This window comes from Acipenser ruthenus, chromosome 14, assembly GCF_902713425.1.
Source record: "Acipenser ruthenus chromosome 14, fAciRut3.2 maternal haplotype, whole genome shotgun sequence".
NCBI classification, from domain to species: Eukaryota; Metazoa; Chordata; class Actinopteri; order Acipenseriformes; family Acipenseridae; genus Acipenser; species Acipenser ruthenus.
In genome coordinates, this window is record NC_081202.1 from 33,657,374 (window position 1) to 33,676,088 (window position 18,715).

Genomic DNA, 18,715 nt, shown 5'->3' on the forward strand with positions numbered 1-18,715 from the left:
GTACCGCATACATGGAATAATATTTCGTGCTGTAAATATAATATACGTTTTAACGCTAAATAAATATCGTAAACATGCATAAATTGGTGATTGGTATATAATCTCCAATTTTATTAGGGTAAAAGTCAATTTGAATTATGTTACGCTTACATCTCTTGGTCGCTGTAAGCGTCCGTAGTTATGTTGCACGAGATAAGAAACATGCGCACTGATCAAAGTGTATTCCAGTCGTAGTTAGTGCGTGGCTTTAAATTTTATTGAAACAATTTGGAACTTAGAACTATTATTGAAAATGAGCCGAAGCTACAATGACGAGTTGCAATATCTTGATAAAATCAGTAAAAACTGCTGGCGCATCAAAAAAGGGTTTGTCCCGAACATGCAGGTAAATCGTGAATCTCGTGTACAAAATGAAGGGAACTTTGACTCAGAATTATTCAGTCACTAGCATACGAGCTGTGTAGTCTGCATTCTGCGCGGACACAGATAGTCTGGTGTCTGGTGTAATAAACGCATTGTAAAATGCGTTTATTTTAGTGTAGTATTACCAAGATACTGTGCATGTCTTTTTAATAAAGTTATGTCGTGTACTGTTATTGAGGAGGAAGCTTCCAGACCCTAATATCCATGGTATTTTTGTACACATCTGCCTGCAGATTTGAATGTCGATAGTGAGTGATTTCTATGTGCAGTTGCACTGATATGTATCGCTTTTAATATGTATCACACGATGAAAGCAAGGTAAAGCACCATTGTAAAGCCCATAGAGGCATGGTAAAGTATATTACAAAAAACAAACAAACTGGCAAACCATGGTAAAGGCATAGTAAACGTGCAAAAATAGCGTGGTAAACGTTTCTCATGACATGCTGCAGACAAAGCGGTAGTGTGAGTGTGACAGCTCTGCTTGGTGTCTGGTCCCTGCAGGTGGAAGGGGTTTTCTATGTGAACGACCCGCTGGAGAAGCTGATGTTTGAGGAGCTCAGGAACGCCTGTCGAGGGGGAGGTAAGAGGAGAGAGAGCGACCTGAGATTAAGAACCACCTTCCCTTTCTGTGCAGGACTAGACTTTACTGCTAGTGTGGTGCCGTTCTGCATATGCTTATGTGCTGATATGGAGCCTTAAAAAAAAAGAAGGGAAAGAGGGGATTTGATTGAAGTCTTTAAAATCAGAAATGGTCTAGATAATGCTAACCCAGACACTACTTAAAATTTAGCACAGAGAGGAGAACAAGAGGGTGTGAATGAAGCTGAGTAAAAGTAAGTTTAGAACAGAAGCACTCTTTTTACACAAGACTTATAAATGCATGGAATAGCCTACAAGGTGATGGAGTAGAATCTAAAACACTGGGAACAAACTAGTAAGGGAGAAGGGTGTACTAACAAGAGACGAGCCTTGATGGGCCAAATGGCCTTTTTCCAAACTTTTTTCCGTTCTGATCCTCTGACACCACCTGCATATAAATATATTCCTGCTGTACCTGTTTATAGTTTAGGAGAAATCAGCACTCGGAATCTCCTTTTTGTTTTCCTCCTTGAGGGGTTGTTCAAACGATTTCTTCTTAAAAAAAAAAATATATATTTATATATATATTTTAAGAAATTTAGTCGTTGCCAATGATTTTTACCCCAGTTTTGTCTCCAGTTGTGTTATTAATCCCGGTTCACCGCTGCAACCCCCTGGCGACTTGGAAAACGGAGTCTGAAACACGCATCCTCCGAAACTTGTTCCTGCCAAGCTGTCATTTTTCACACGGCGGATTGACCAGACCTATAATGACGGAGGACAACACAGATCTGAATGACTCCACTGCAGACCCACAGGCGCCCTGTCAGCCACAGGGGTTGCTGGTGCACGGTGAACCGTGGATTGCCCTGCCGACCTAAGCCCTCCCTACCCAGGCGGCTCTTGGCCCCAGGGAACCCCCGGTCACGGTCAGCAGTGACATAGCCTGGATTTGAACCTGCGATCTCCAAGTTATAGGGCGCATACTGCACCCCACGCGGAGCGCCTTTACTGGATGCGCCACTCGGGAGCCCCTTCTTAAAATACATTTGAGAGTGACTCAAGTATCACAGAATTTGGATGACCAGATCCAAACTGGCAGTACATTGTAAACCCTGTTTTGTGGCACCTCATTGCAAAAATAAGAAAGTTAGCTTCATTTTAACTTGTGGGACACATACACATGTCCCTTGTACTTTAAAGGGTTAAATAATAAAGGTTGGATATTTGTGAAACTCTGATTGACATCAACTAGGGAATCCAGTTTTGTTGAAGTCTGTCAAACTTAATAAATAAATCTATACAGTATATACAGACGTGCTCAAATTTGTTGGTACCCTTACAGCTCATTGAAATAATGCTTCATTCCTCCTGAAAAGTGATGAAATTAAAAGCTATTTTATCATGTATACTTGCAAGCCTTTGGTATGTCATAGAATAAAGCAAAGAAGCTGTGATTGCTTATTCTACAAAGATATTCTAAAATGGCCTGGACACATTTGTTGGTACCCCTTAGAAAAGATAATAAATAATTGGATTATAGTGATATTTCAAACTAATTAGTTTCTTTAATTAGTATCACACATGTCTCCAATCTTGTAATCAGTCATTCAGCCTATTTAAATGGAGAAAAGTAGTCACTGTGCTGTTTGGTATCATTGTGTGCACCACACTGAACATGGACCAGAGAAAGCAAAGGAGAGAGTTGTCTGAGGAGATCAGAAAGAAAATAATAGACAAGCATGGTAAAGGTAAAGGCTACAAGACCATCTGCAAGCAGCTTGATGTTCCTGTGACAACAGTTGCAAATATTATTAAGAAGTTTAAGGTCCATGGAACTGTAGCCAACCTCCCTGGGCGCGGCCGCAAGAGGAAAATTGACCCCAGATTGAACAGAAGGTTAGTGCGAATGGTAGAAAAATAACCAAGGATAACTGCCAAAGAGATACAATCTGAACTCCAAGGTGAAGGTACGTCAGTTTCTGATCGCACCATCCGTCGCTTTTTGAGCGAAAGTGGGCTCCATGGAAGAAGACCCAGGAGGACTCCACTTTTGAAAGAAAAACATAAAAAAGCCAGACTGGAATTTGCTAAAATGCATATTGACAAGCCACAATCCTTCTGGGAGAATGTCCTTTGGACAGATGAGTCAAAACTGGAGCTTTTTGGCAAGTCACATCAGCTCTATGTTCACAGACGAAAAAATGAAGCTTTCAAAGAAAAGAACACCATACCTACAGGCTCGGTTATGTTTTGGGGCTGCTTTGCTGCGCCTGGCACAGGGTGCCTTGAATCTGTGCAGGGCACAATGAAATCTCAAGACTATCAAGGCATTCTGGAGCGAAACTTACTGCCCAGTGTCAGAAAGCTCTGTCTCAGTCGCAGGTCATGGGTCCTCCAACAGGATAATGACCCAAAACACACAGCTAAAAGCACCCAAGAATGGATAAGAACAAAACATTGGACTATTCTGAAGTGGCCTTCTATGAGTCCTGATCTGAATCCTATCGAACATCTATGGAAAGAGCTGAAACTTGTAGTCTGGAGAAGGCACCCATCAATCCTGAGACAGCTGGAGCAGTTTGCTCAGGAATAGTGGGCCAAACTACCTGTTAACAGGTGCAGAAGTCTCATTGAGAGCTACAGAAAATGTTTGATTGCAGTGATTGCCTCTAAAGGTTGTGCAACAAAATATTAGGTTAGCGGTCCCATCATTTTTGTCCATGCCATTTTCATTTGTTTTATTATTTACAATATTATGTTGAATAAAAAATGAAAAGCAAAGTCTTATTTCTATTAAATATGGAATAAGCAATGGTGGATGCCAATTACTTTTGTCAGTTATTTCAGAGAAAATTGTGCATTCTTCGTTTTTTGTGGCGGGGTACCAACAAATTTGAGCATGTCTGTATATATATATATATATATATATATATATATATATATATATATATATATATATATATATAATTTGCATTTTTTTCACTGTTTTTTAATTGAAGTTTCCGTTTACCACCGTAGCCACTTATGAAGTGGCAACATCCAAAATAGTCACTCAAGCCATGCTCGAAATCGAACAGGAGACTAGGAAGTCAGTATGGCCTAGTTGCCTAACGGATAAGCACCGTTTTCTATGCTTTTATCAGTCTAGTATGTATGATCATAAGTTTACAAGTTTCTTTGCTTCATTTTCAGGTTTTGGTGGCTTTCTTCCTGCTATGAAACAGATTGGCAATGTGGCTGCATTACCTGGAATTGTTCATGTGAGTGCAGTATCTGGAGCTTTGTGTTTCAAATCGCCACTTTGAGGTCTGTCCTCATGATCGAAATCACCAACATTTTATTCTGTATTTAAGTAATTGTAGCTCCCAAGATTACCTGCTTCGTACTTCCATTGGCCAACATTCATTTGGTACTACACCGTCTGGTACTATCTGGTACTACACCAGTCTTAATTGTTACTGCTTTACTTCCTTGGCCATTTCACCCCAGCAGTGTCTTCTGGGTCAAGCATGTTACTGACTGAATGTATGCTAGTAATAGGGGAAGCAGCTGATTGGTTAATGACAGGAATGGCGCCAGTCAGTGAATGGGATGGGGACAATTTGCACAGGAAGTGCAAGACAGTTTTAAAAGCATGGCTTGTAAACAGATTTGCCTTTAACCAAGTGTACTACCGGACATATCTTGTTTGAAAATGAAAATACAGGTTTGCTATAACATGTGTTTCTTTCAAAACTGCACATTGGATACCTATGTAATGAATGGATGGTCATGGCAGAGAACATGTGTATAGAACTATTTAGTCAGCTACAATTACTTCAATCCTGCAGGTATTTCCCTCCAGATGTTACATATTCCCCCTTTATTAACATTTAAACACAATTTAAAATATATGTACAGTGGACAGATGCGTAGTTTGAGGTGTTTTGCATTTGTAGTATTAGCTCATATTAGTGTATTCTGCTATGGCATTTCTCATTCTGTAGGTGCAGTACAATGTAGCCATCAAGGCGACCTTTGTAAGTTTTTAATTTTGATGTTTTCTTTTTAATCTCCTGATTAGAGCTACCCTCCAACACTGCATCTGTTGAGTTAAGGCTATTAACAGCAGTTTACATTTTAATGCAATTCATTATTTGAATCTGGTTTAAAATGTGTCCAATAAAACACTTTTCTATATTGATTGTGTACTGTGATTCAATTAAGAAATGTGTATCAAGTTAAAACTAACATTCTAGACTAAAGACATTTTGGAGCAAATATATAAGCATCACAAGAAAACAAAACAAGAATAATATCATTTTATTCAAGAATATTCAAATGTTTTCCTACTTCCCTCTGATTGTGAAGATGCTAATATTCAGCGCTGTGTTCAAGCACTCTTGAGACCTTTTTATTGCCTGGTTTTCATTCCAATGTCTAATAACCAGCCAACCATTCCAGTCTCCCTGGAAATGCAAGTAGACATTGCAAGTTTTCTGACGCTTAGTGACCCATGTTGCAGTTTGAAAATGCAGTGCTCCAAACAATGAAAGACTTCTAGTGGTATTGAGCTTGTTTAGTATATTAAGCATGTGTATACAGGCACTCTCAGACACACTCAATGCCAGTGTGCAGAATCGATGCAAGCCCTGTGCTAGAGTCCATCGCCTGATACCTGATCTCCAGGGTTTCAGGTATTATTTCATTGCAGGGTTAGGGGATTAGTAGCGCTTAGAATAGATAGAATGCCTTATAGGGTGCTGTACGATACAAGCTGATACCCACTCCAGAGAGCTCCTAGCTTACTGGCCTCTCTGACCTTCAGGGGATGAAAATCAGGTTGGGTACTATATTTATAATATATAGTTAAATGAGAATATAGCAAATCTTAATGTGACATCCTTTCCATCTGATATAAGCTCTAATCGAAGTTTTACTACAAGCTTGATTAGCCACAGTGTACAGGTGACAAGCTTAGATGTGTCTTAAGCTCCTAGTAAAACCAGGAATTGATCAAACCGCAATGTCAGTCTTTTTTTCCATCCGTGCAAGCCATCTGAAACCAACTACCTGATACAAAGACATTTCCAATGGCTGGATCTCCTCAATATCAGGCTCTATTGTATGTACTGTACATCCCTTGGTCCCTGCAATAACACAGTTAGTGTCCTGATTTACTGTGCAGCAATAAGAGTTGGAGAGAAGGCCACAGTAAAACTAATCTCCTGCTTTCACTCCCAGAGGTCCATTGGTCTGCCGGATGTGCACTCTGGTTATGGGTTTGCCATTGGAAACGTGGCTGCCTTTGACATGGACAACCCTGATGCTGTGGTCTCACCAGGTAAGAGGCTCCAACCACATGAACTTCTTCAGTGAAGGTCCAACTTGGTTATGGGTATGAAGTGTCTTACATGTCCTTGTTGTTTTGGATTAGTTTTGTATCTGTTTTAGTCCTTCCATTTAGGTTTTATGTTTTAAGTTGCGTCCCATTGGAACTTATCAGCAGCATCTCCGCTTATCATTTCACTGAGAGTGTATATCTCACACTCAGAATGACAATGACAAAGTATTTGAAACATGTAAACCACAATAGAATCGACATAAACAGTCTGCATAAATATGTTCATATCAGCTTTTTGTCTGTTTTTAATTTAAATTTAATGACGTGTAATATGTTTTTAAGTGTTCGTTGGCACCTCCGATCAAGCTGAGTGTTATTTTCTCTTGCACTCTTTGTATGACAGATCTGATTTGCTTTTGCTCATGGGCCTGACAAAGCAAAGAATGTGTGAGAAATACTCTCTCAACTTGATTAGAGGAGCCAACGAACACTTGGAAACATGCAGTACACCAGAGTGTAACTATTAACCTGTCCCCCTGCAACATTAGTGTGCGTTGTTACTAGGGCTGTCACTCAATTACACATTTTGCTGGGTTAATTAATTAGTTGATTAATCCCTGTACATTTGTAATAAAGGTAATGGTCTTATAGCACCTATCCTGCATAATAATACTAAAAAATCAATCAAATCTAAAAAAAAAAAAAAGAATAAGCCCAATGGGAAAACAGTCTTTTTAAAAGCATTTTATTATTATTTTTATTTTAGTAAATGGAACACATTTTCGCAGAACAACCATTCTTTCAGGCCACTGTCAGTCACATACCTGCAAACACAAGACAGCTGAGCTGCATTTCCATCGTTGGTTGTTTAATCTACCATTACAGCTCTGTACTTCTGCTTTCATTTGTTCTGAATCTTGTTATAGGTACCTGAGTATACTGTGGCTATTGACAAGCGACATGCTGTCGTAAAAAGTAATTCCACATAATGACCTCTATTTGAGGAATTGATGCCTTCATCGTGCCCTCTGAATGCCAGTTCTTGCTTGCCAAGATCAACAACAGAATCAATTAAGCGTTTAAGAACCTCACATTTTTTTCTTACTTGCTCATTCTGATGTATTGTATCCCTACACTTCTGCTCATCCAGTTGAACATCAATCCGGGTTTGTCCAGTTGTTTTGAGTGTTACAGTGGTTTGCAAGTGACTTTGGGAACACTCATGTTTTTCTGCTGACTTCGTTAGATATACAAGATCGCTGTAGCCAGTGCTGTTCCATATCACCTTTTCTGTACTGAACAAAATACTTTTTTTAATTGACATCTACCGGTAAGCCACGGATACCATTCATAATTTGAATGTTGGAAGTGGAGAGTATATCCCTTGCCTTCCTGTGTCAGTTCGGGTATTTGTGGTGTATACCTCCCTTTTTCAAAAATTGATTTGTAACCAAATTGACTGATGTCACCATTATCTGATGACATTTTTTTAATGTGTTAAAAGCAATTCTAAATATTACTTTGAAGTTCTCAATATAATTCTCAGTAACGGTCTCTAAAATACTGTTAGCAGTATCGTGCAAAATTCAGCTGCTCTTACGCTAATAGCATGTTTATGTCCTGCCTCTGCTCACTCATAATTGGACACCTGCATAACAAGGGACAGATCTTTGACTCTCCCATCAGTTTAGCCTACTCAAGACCTTCAACTGTTTATGTCCCGACTCCGCTCACTTATGATTGGACTGCCGTGGAGAAAATACTGATCTTCTATTGGTTTATTTTATATTAAAAAAAAACTGTAATTCTGCATGATTAAATTGTAAAAAAAAAAAAAAAAACATATCTGCGATCAGCTCTTTAGTTGATTAATCGTGCAATTTAGTCTGTTAATCAGAGCAGCCCTAGTTGTTACAGATATGTTTCTTACATCCACAAGGGACAGTGTTGCAGGGTACAGTGTTGCAGGGGACAGGATAATGCTTACACCTTGGTGTGCCTGATGTGCTTAGAGGGTTATTTTTCCTATATAATTTTTAAATCCCAGGATGTGGTGATGATGATTTTAACAAGGAGGATAAATATGTTTAGAAAACTGTGATATTTTATGTTCATACCAAATTGCTCTTTAGGTGTACCAAAAGCTGGAACAAAGATGTGATATTTCATTTCACCAGCAAGCTGCAGAAAAGTACACAGCCCCCAGATTACCCATATAAGTGCCGATGTGCTTTATGTGAGCACTAACACTGACAAGTGCTGTTTCTGAATATGGCAATAAGATACATGACATCTCTTAGCTGTTTGCTTGCAGTTTTGTATCATTATTTGAAGACTGCAGTAAACTCTTTGGATACACGTGGTTACAGTGTTCTTCCTGCGCTGTGTCTGTCAGGTGGGGTGGGGTTCGATATTAACTGTGGAGTCTGACTGCTGCGCACAAACCTGGACGAAGGCGATGTCCAGCCGGTCAAGGAACAGCTCGCTCAGTCCATGTTTGACCATATTCCAGTGGGAGTGGGATCCAAGGGCGTCATCCCCATGGGCGTCAAGTAATAATTATTATTATGATTATTATTATGGTTATTATTGTTATTGATATATACAAAAAGGCACAAAAAGCTAACTTTAAAAAACTAAAAATGAACTGATACAAAGATCTCCTGCATGACCGATTTTTCTGAAATAATAGTTGTATAATACTATAAAAAAATATATATTTATATTTGAAATGTACAGTACTATTCCTATTATATAAATTAACTGGAATAACATGTTAGAAGAATACAGTTGAGTTCTAAAGCAGCCATGTGTCTAACGTCTGTCTGTGTGTGTGTGTGTGTGTGTGTGTGTGTGTGTGTGCGCACGTGATGCAGGGATCTGGAGGAAGCTCTGGAGATGGGGGTGGACTGGTCCCTGCGGGAGGGCTATGCCTGGGCGGAGGATAAGGAGCACTGCGAGGAGTACGGCCGGATGCTGCAGGCCGATCCCAGCAAGGTCTCCTCCAAGGCCAAGAAGAGGGGGCTCCCGCAGGTACGTCTCTCCAGCCTTTCACCAGGGAGGGGGAACAGGTCAGAGGAGAGGGTTCCCGCAGGTACGTCTCTCCAGCCTTTCACCAGGGAGGGGGAACAGGTCAGAGGAGAGGGTTCCCGCAGGTACGTCTCTCCAGCCTTTCACCAGGGAGGGGGAACAGGTCAGAGGAGGGGGCTCCTGCAGGTACGTCTCTCCAGCCTTTCACCAGGGAGGGGGAACAGGTCAGAGGAGGGGGCTCCTGCAGGTACGTCTCCCCAGCCTTTCAGCAGGGAGGGAGTACAGGTCAGAGAGGAGAGAGCTGCCTGTCTCTCCAGCCTTTCACGGGGTGGGGGGTGCATATCTGTAACCTACAAAAACACACACTGGGCTCCCAAGTGGCACATCTGGTAAAGGGGGCAGTGCACAATTGGCCGAGCACTGCCCGGTGTGGGGGGGGGGGGTTATTATTATTATTATTTTGTTTATTTAGCAGACGCCTTTATCCAAGGCGACTTACAGAGACTAGGGTGTGTGAACTATGCATCAGCTGCAGAGTCACTTACAACTACGTCTCACCCGAAAGACGGATCACAAGGAGGTGAAGTGACTTGCTCAGGGTCACACAATGAGTCAGTGGCTGAGGTGGGATTTGAACCGGGGACCTCCTGGTTACAAGCCTTGTCTTTAACCACTGGACCACACAGCCTCCTCGGCTCACCGAGTGAGTCTGCAGTGTGAAAAAAAAAGTGGTCGGCTGACAGCACACACTTCGGAGGACAGCGTGTGCTCGTCTTCGACGCTCCAGAGTCAGCGCGAGGGTGGCAGAGGTGAGCTGAGCCTAAAAATAATTGGATATGCCAAATTGGGAGAAAATAATAAAATAATTGGCAATTACTACATTTTTTAAAAAAGGAAAAAAAAAACACACACCCACTGACTGGTCACACATTGTTATGTTTGGTTTTTGGTATGAATTTGTAATCTACTAAGTTGTTGGAGCAAACTGAGTTAAATGACAGCTGATTTAATATACAGATGCAGAAAAGCATGCGATACTGCTCTATGTTTTATTTTCTTCCCGCCCAGCAGTGTGGTTTTGTGAAATATTAATAACATTATAACCCTTAGAAATGCATGCAACACATTTTCAAAAATCCTCTTTCTTGCAATATCATTTGTAAGCAATGGGGATTTGAAAGTGCTGTTGATGAAATGTTTTCCAGAGGTCTGTAGATTTTCAGTACACCATCGTGTTTTCGCATTTATCCATAAAGCACATTGGAGCCGTGACACAGTGGTGCAGAATTGCCTTATTAACCATGGCAGGTAAAAGGCTGACCTGAGTAGATTCAGGACAGTGATCCAGGTGTTTTGTGCTGCAGCTGGGAACCCTTGGCGCTGGGAATCACTATGCTGAAATCCAGGTGGTGGATGAGATTTACAACGACTACGCTGCCAAGAAGATGGGCATCGATCACAAGGGCCAGGTGTGCGTCATGATCCACAGCGGCAGCAGGGGGCTTGGGCACCAGGTGGCCACAGGTAACCCAGATCACCTTCAGTCATTGAAATGAGATTCAAAGCCATACCGCTATTAGTATTGTTTATTCTGAATGCATGGGAGCAGAAATGATATTGGACGACAAGTCAAACACTTCCAATTGTGACAAAGCGTATATATAGTTGTACAGTCCAGCTACACAACCTTTTTTTCCTAGCTATACATTCTTAAATGTATTTTGTGTGAGTCTGGGACATCCTCAAATGCAGCCTATTTACCAAGTGAGTCTCAGCTTTGGGGAGAGCTTTCCACATTGGTGCAGTAGTTTATAGAATGTGACCAAACAGTCAATTATTTTTCATGTGGGTTCTGTAGCAGAACTGTCATTTTCTCCATATTGGTTAGTTCCCCACACAGTCTCAAGCACATACTGTAGCTGTTGGGGATGTTTGTTCAATTCTCCAGCATGTTGTTACTTTCTCGCTGTAGCAAGCAGGATCCAGAGGAGCATTGATACTGGTATTTGTTTAAGTCAGGGATGGGCACCCAGACACCAGACCACTGTAAACAGATTCTTTATTCTGATGTGATATTTTTTATTTTTCAAACATTTTTTTGTTTTGTTGCTATGATAAGCATAACCTTGTCTCAAGTGCCTTTTTCTATGTGAAAGACAGATCGCTGGGGGGTGGGTGTGCGCTTGCTTGGGTAGCGTGTATTCTGAAAACAAGGGAGTTCAATCTGGAAACCTGAGCTTGTCACAGCGATGGGAGTGAGGTGGGAAGCACAGCACTGACAAATCATTCATTAATTCTTCTGCCTTTTTGTTATAAATTAAAGTCTTCCATGCACCTAGAGACCGTGAATTTACAGAATCATTTGTATTTTTTTTTTTCCATTTAAAGGTTATATGCTGGAAGGGGCACTGTTAATAAAGTACACTTAATAAACCTGGTTATTTGTATGTTATCATTCTGTATTGCAGCATGAGTTATACATTATGTAACAGATTAAAATAAATGTACGGCCTGACAGATTTGTTTAGTGGATTTTGTGGCCCTCTACTACCTGAAAGGTGCCCCATCCTAGTCAGATGATTGTCAGATCTCCCTAGGTCGGCTGTAGAACAGGTTTATGAGTTTTAGGATGGAGGTGTTAAGATCTGTCCCCTTGTTAATATAAACTGTCGGGCGGGGTATGTACCAAACTGCGTTTTCTGAATACAGGCTGCTGTTGATGTTGAATGGTTTTGTTGTCCAGACGCCCTGGTTGCGATGGAGAAGGCGATGAAGAGAGACAAGATCATAGTGAACGACCGGCAGCTGGCCTGTGCGCGGATTACCTCCCAGGAGGGGCAGGACTACCTGAAGGGCATGGCTGCAGCCGGGAACTACGCCTGGGTCAACCGCACCTCCATGACCTTCCTAACCAGACAGGTAGGGGGAGACTGAGTCAACAGCACCTTTGTGACCTTCCTAACATGACAGTAGGGGGAGACTGAGTCAACCGCACCTCCATTGGGCTTGGGTTTGTGCTGCTTTTCTTAGAGACTGGAGAACAGCAATCCACACAAACCCAAGCAGCTGTTTCTTCACTCGTTTCACTTGGAGTGTTAAATTAGCCCAGTCAACATCAATGACCCTCCTGTGATTACCAGCACCTGCTTTGTGTGGAGAGCTCAATCTGAATAATCTTAATATCGCCTTGTGCAGCCCTACATCAAGTTTTGAATGCATGTGAACAAAAGGAAAGATAGGCGATTGGGGGGGGGTAAACCTCATTTGTTTTCAGTCTCATCTTTAGTTTACTCTTTATAAACCCAATCACCCTGCATCAGACATTTATTTCCATATCTTGAAAACTGCTTTCCATGAACATTTATTAAAATCATTTTTGTTACAAGAAGCTTTTGAACTCTGCATGAAGATCATACGACAGGAGAAAGGTTAAAACATTTTTATTAGGATGTTTTTATTAAAACATTTTTATTAGCAGTCATTCTGTGGTTCTTATTACAATTGCACAAATATTGTGTTTTTTTTCTTTTCTTCATGATATAATTTGTGTTAACAGATATGGGAATAAGACTTCCAAATGGATAGCAGTTTGATCCATTCCTGGTTTTACTATAAGTTTAATAACACGCACACCTGATCTTGTTACCTGTACACACTGGTAGTAAAACCTGGAATGGGTGAAACTGCTACGCAGTAGGAGTCTTATTACTTATTAAGGTGCTTTGGTTAAATTCAGGAGCTGCTCTTCACTTGCCTGTCAGACATATTGTAAGAAGGTTGGATGGGCCCATATTACTTTGTTAGTAAGCACCTGCGCCAGCTAGAGTGCATGTTGCCTACAAAATAAAAGGAAGCTTAAACGTAAGTGGCAGATCACAAAATGGCTCTGGCTCTTCCTTCTATAAAGACTGGATTATCTGACCTGTTACATATGTCTACAGCAGGCTATTAGCACTGTAGAACAGCTCCTGAACTCTGGAAGGTAATACAATGAATATGTGTAATTTGAAGTTACACGTTCTGTAGGTTTCCAATCCTAGTTTGTGTTGAGACCTCCAGGAGGGCAGCTGATTTGAATAATAATACAGGGTTAGAAACTCACACTCAAATTCCTGGCTTCTGAATCATTTAAGTAATGTACTTGATTGATGGTATTTCAGAAACCCAGGACTGAATGAATGCACTGCAAGACTGGTGTAATAATTCCTTAAGCTACTGCACAACTAACAAAAGAATGAAAACATGAAAAAAAATACATAACTTCTAAAAATTCAGATTGTTCGTTTGATAATAAACAAGTATGCCAGCAGCATACAACCCACACCATGGCTGTAAATTCAAGATCAGAGCTATTGGTATGGAAACCCAGGACTGGGTGCAGGGCTGGCATGAGTTTTAACCCTGTAACATGTCCCATTGCGTGTCTCAGGCCTTCGCCAAAGTGTTCACCACGACCCCTGATGACCTGGACATGCACGTGATCTACGACGTGTCCCACAACATCGCCAAGGTGGAGGAGCACGTGGTCGACGGGAAGCAGCGAACTCTGTTGATCCACAGGAAGGGGTCCACGAGGGCCTTCCCCCCCCACCACCCTCTCATCGCCGTCGACTACCAGGTACCTGTGCCCAGGGGCACAAAACACCTCGGGTTAAATGACCCCTTTGTTTTCCCTTTAATGTTTAAGGATGTTGCAGAAAGTAACCTAACACATGCAAGTCCGTACCCTAGATAAAGTTATCCTTAAGTATAATACTTAAACTTAGTATTAAGTGGTCAATTGCAATGAACTAACAGTAGCGTATTTAACTGGGGATGATCATGTGCTTCATATGGAAGACCGTACTGATGACCCCTGAGCAGGTTGTAAAGCAAGGCATTTAGTCCTGTGACTCTTTAGACTAAGAGCTGCACTAACTTCTTACTCATATGAATAGAACACTTGATGTGTATTTTCAACTTAAACAAAGCAGTTATTTTGTTACATTAATAAAGCATTGAGTCCCATACAATAGGACCTTGGTTTTACGTCTCATCCGAAGGACACTGTGCTTAATGTATTGGCTGGGGTTAACTATTTCAAGTCCTTTTAAGATTTGAAAGGCTTCAGTCATGTCCCCGCTGGTTCTTCTTTGTCCGAGGCTGAAGATAATTCAGAGCTCATTCCTTTAAGCCCAGTGATTAGTCTGGTTGCTCTTCGTTGGACCATCTCCAGGACCAGTTAAAAGATGTTTAAACATTGAAACGTCCCCCTGTTGGGAATGTTTGTAACCAATCAGAAAAGCTGATAAGATGCTCTCCATTACTTTTTTATATATTACTGCAACATGCATTTGTATAGAAACAGTACTGTACGGTTGCTGCATTTAATTGCATATGAGAAACGGTGTTAAAAATATTGAATATGAAAGAAATTGGCTACAGTGTACATTAAGAAGAACACCTCTATTTCTGACAACACATAGGAAAATGTTTAAATATTTAACACTTGGCCAAAGTTTGAAATCTATTAAATGATAGTCAGTGTGTTAGGATATAGGTGCAGAAGTGCGAGGAGAAGCTCTGATTGTAAAATGTTTGATAGTCATTGTTAGTGATTGTTATGCTGTCCCTAGTTATGCCCTGTACCCTGTGTCTGATCTCTTGTGTGTTCCCTTAGCTGACCGGGCAGCCTGTCCTGATTGGAGGCACCATGGGGACGTGCAGCTACGTTCTGACCGGTACCGAGCAGGGCATGACCGAGACCTTTGGAACCACCTGCCACGGAGCTGTACGTGCTTATTATCCTGTTCGAAAATGAGAAGCTGCTTGGGATGTAAAACTACAAGAAACTACGGGGGTTACCCAGCATTACTCCTAAAAATAAGAGGATGGTGCAACCCAGGGGGATTCCCCAGTGCTGTAAAATGCACATTTATTTATTATTATTATTTATTTATTTTCATTTGAGCAACCCCAATCCCCAAGGTGGATAGAGGCTGATCAAATCAACCCCTAACCTACCTAAGAACTGTTGAATGTAAAAAGCCTAAAAACCCCACTACAATATCATTCTTTATCGGTTAAAAATATATATTTTTAAAGACCTGGAAATATATCCATTATTCTGTTTTACAAATATTATTTCCCTCTCAGTTTAAAAAAAAAAAAAAAAAACATAAACCAATTTGCCAAAGTCACTGTTTTTTTACGCTTCTGAAGAAATTCATTTTATTTCAGCTGCTGTGAGCATTCTTACTTTCACAAAATACTTTCCGATAAAACAATAACGGTTATACTGCATGTTATTTCTTATTTACAATATTTAATACATTATTATATGCTATACATCTGTTCTTTACATAACCATTACAGGACTTTAACAATTCAGGACTTGCCTTAGTCTATCTGCATTCAAGTTAGTGAAATTACAAATGAAAACAGAAGATATGAGTATGTGAATGATTTCCCTTTGGCGACACCTTGTGGGGGCGACTGCAAAGTGTGGAAAGTGGATCAGATCAGAAGACTGTATAACAACTGTATTGCGAACATGCTGTAGTCTATAAACTACAGTAGAAATGAACCCAGTTTGTTCCCTGCAAATTGTACAAACCTATGTAGAGATAAATCCTGGGAAAGATCATGTCAAACATGAACAGGAGAAAGAAACAGTTGATCATTTTGAAACCATTTACATGAAACTGCAGAACTGGGCTAACTAAACAATACTGTACTGTATAAGAAATAGTGACGGGTTAGTCTGAATCCCAGTGCATCTTGTGTAGATTCAGTTTAGTTCCTGGATTCCATTGTGATGTTCCTGTATGTAATGTTTGTTTGTGTGTGAAGGTGAGTGGTCTCCGGGAGGGTGTGTTGACGTGTTTGTTGTGATGTTATAGTATGTAGTGTGTGCGTGTGAAGGCGAGTGGTCTCCGGGAGGGTGTGTTGACGTGTTTGTTGTGATGTTATAGTATGTAGTGTGTGCGTGTGAAGGTGAGTGGTCTCTGGGAGTGTGTGTTGACGTGTTTGTTGTGATGTTATAGTATGTAGTGTGTGCGTGTGAAGGCGAGTGGTCTCAGGGAGTGTGTGACGTGTTTCTGTTGTGTTTTCAGGGTCGAGCGATGTCCCGTTCGAAATCGCGACGCAACCTCGATTTCCAGGATGTTTTGGACAGCCTTGCAGACAAGGGTATTGCGATCCGTGTCGCATCCCCCAAACTTGTCATGGAAGAGGTAACGTCCTGAACTGAACTGAGGAATCCACTCAATCTGTTGGGGGAGCACGAGATGAACAGCGCCCACAAAACTGTATCCCCCAAACACACTGATGAAGCATTCCAATGTGAAATGACATGTCTATATGCAGCAAAGATCCATTTGCCAAACTAACTACTGCCATTTTCTTCTTAATTAATTTGTATTTTTACATCATTTTTACAATTTTTTCTTTTATTAGGAGAAATATAATTTGAGGTTTGAGAATGCCTGTAGTTAGTAGACTGTTCCTATTTTCATTGAGGTGGGGTTGTGCTTTTTGGATGTACCCTTATAAAAGTTTACCACCTATTTTTGCATGGTATTTCTGCAGTTTTCCCATGGTTGCATTATGAATTTACCATAGTTTACCTTGATTTGCCATACCTTGCTATTCTTTACAATACTTACCTAAAGAATAGCATAGCAATATATGTATGTATAGTATGTACACTGTGTAGGTAGGTATGTACAGTACAGGGGTTGTTTGGTACTTGTGGGGCCAGTAGACAAATGCTTAGCGGACTTCATCGGTAATGTCTTTAACAACGTAAACAATACAAAAAAAAAAATCTTAACACGTTAGCTTAGGTATACATTTGTAAGTGGTTATGAACAATCTACAAACATATTAATTATGCGATTAACAATTATAGAATAGGATTAGAAATAATAATACTATTATACACATTTTTTTAATGTGCTATTGTTCATAATCAGTTATAATGGATATAGTCTTGTCTGCCTGTCTGTCTCACCAATGGGGGCTGCTTTGCTTTTGCAGTAGTTATTACACATTTTAGCCATTTGTTTTTTTGCAATTGTTTATTAACACTTATAACGGATACCTAAACTAAAGTGTTACCCTAATCTTCAGCTATGTAATTTTTGCAATGTCAATATAAACTGTCCTATACGTGTCAGTATACAGGTTTAATATTGACAGTGACCTTGAGCTCATGTGTCTATCTTGTGTGCTTTTACGGGTTCACACTAAAACACTTTGATACTGGCTTCAGATTCAGGACACATGCAATGTTTAAACTTTTTACATTATTTTTCTCACAGGCTCCAGAATCCTACAAAAATGTAACGGATGTTGTGAACACTTGCCATGACGCAGGGATCAGCAAAAAAGCAATCAAACTGCGGCCTATTGCAGTCATCAAGGGTTAAGGGTAACTGCAGGCGGCATGTCACCAGGGGCCTTTTGGAACAGCACCTGAGAAGACTTTCTGGTTCTAAACGCTTCATTCTGGAAGTTACTCAGAGCTTGTGTGGACCTGATGAATTGAATCCAGCTACAGCACAAAGTTGAGTTTTGCTATATTCAAAACAGCCTCGACCAGCATTGACGACTTTAAAAATGCCTGAAAATTGTTAACGCTGAAGGAAAGTAAATTTGATTCAACTGTTTTTTTGGGTTGCTAGGAATGGGTGTAAGTGCTATGCAATAGGAGTATTATTTCCATCCTTGTGTGTGTGTGTGTGTCTGGGTTTCTATCTCTCTCTCTCCCTTCCCCTCTCTTTTCTTTCTCTCTCTCAACTTATGAGCTCATCTAAGGAATGTGCAGCAGAGTTTGGGGGTTGTAGAATGTATCTGTTGTGGGCTGGGGTGGGGTTTGTGGGTTTATGTATTGTTATAATGTTAAACTCACAGTTGGAAAAACAGGAGAGGTGCCAACTGTCCAGAGGTAATAGCCAAGTATTTTACTTTCTTTTACTCTGCATCAGGGATAATTCATAAACAAGAAGTAGTGAATTTCTCTGTATAATTTTACCTGTATGTCAATAATAAAACCGGATTCTTGTGATTTGAAATTGTAAGTTGTGTCTGGTCATGTTTATTACTCTCATGTCTCAATAGATATTAAGAAAATACCACGCCTTGTTTTCTTACATCATCATTTTAGGACAGGCTACTTTATAATTCTTTGACACGTTTTTTAAATGGCATCTACCTGTTATTTTAATGATCTTTTTCATTTTATTGTTATGATAACTTACTCAAATTTTGTTAACCGCAAAAATCTAAATGGAACTGTTCATTCTGCTAGTACAGCCCTTCAGATGCTTTTATGAGACCTCAATAAAATATTAAAAACTGAAGCCTAAAAAT

General features: G+C 40.4%; 1 protein-coding gene across 1 annotated transcript; it reads left to right on the forward strand.

The window, feature by feature from the left end:
* Window positions 1-5: 5 nt before the first annotated feature.
* LOC117419922 (RNA-splicing ligase RtcB homolog) lies at window positions 6-18,423 on the forward strand. Its single transcript, XM_034033314.3, is given in 12 exon segments — window positions 6-385; window positions 928-1,006; window positions 4,201-4,268; window positions 6,232-6,331; window positions 8,727-8,883; window positions 9,208-9,364; window positions 10,726-10,885; window positions 12,105-12,280; window positions 13,791-13,979; window positions 15,021-15,131; window positions 16,456-16,575; window positions 17,665-18,423. Coding segments are annotated over 12 exon segments (1,518 nt in total). The 5' UTR covers window positions 6-292; the 3' UTR covers window positions 17,773-18,423.
* Window positions 18,424-18,715: the final 292 nt, after the last annotated feature.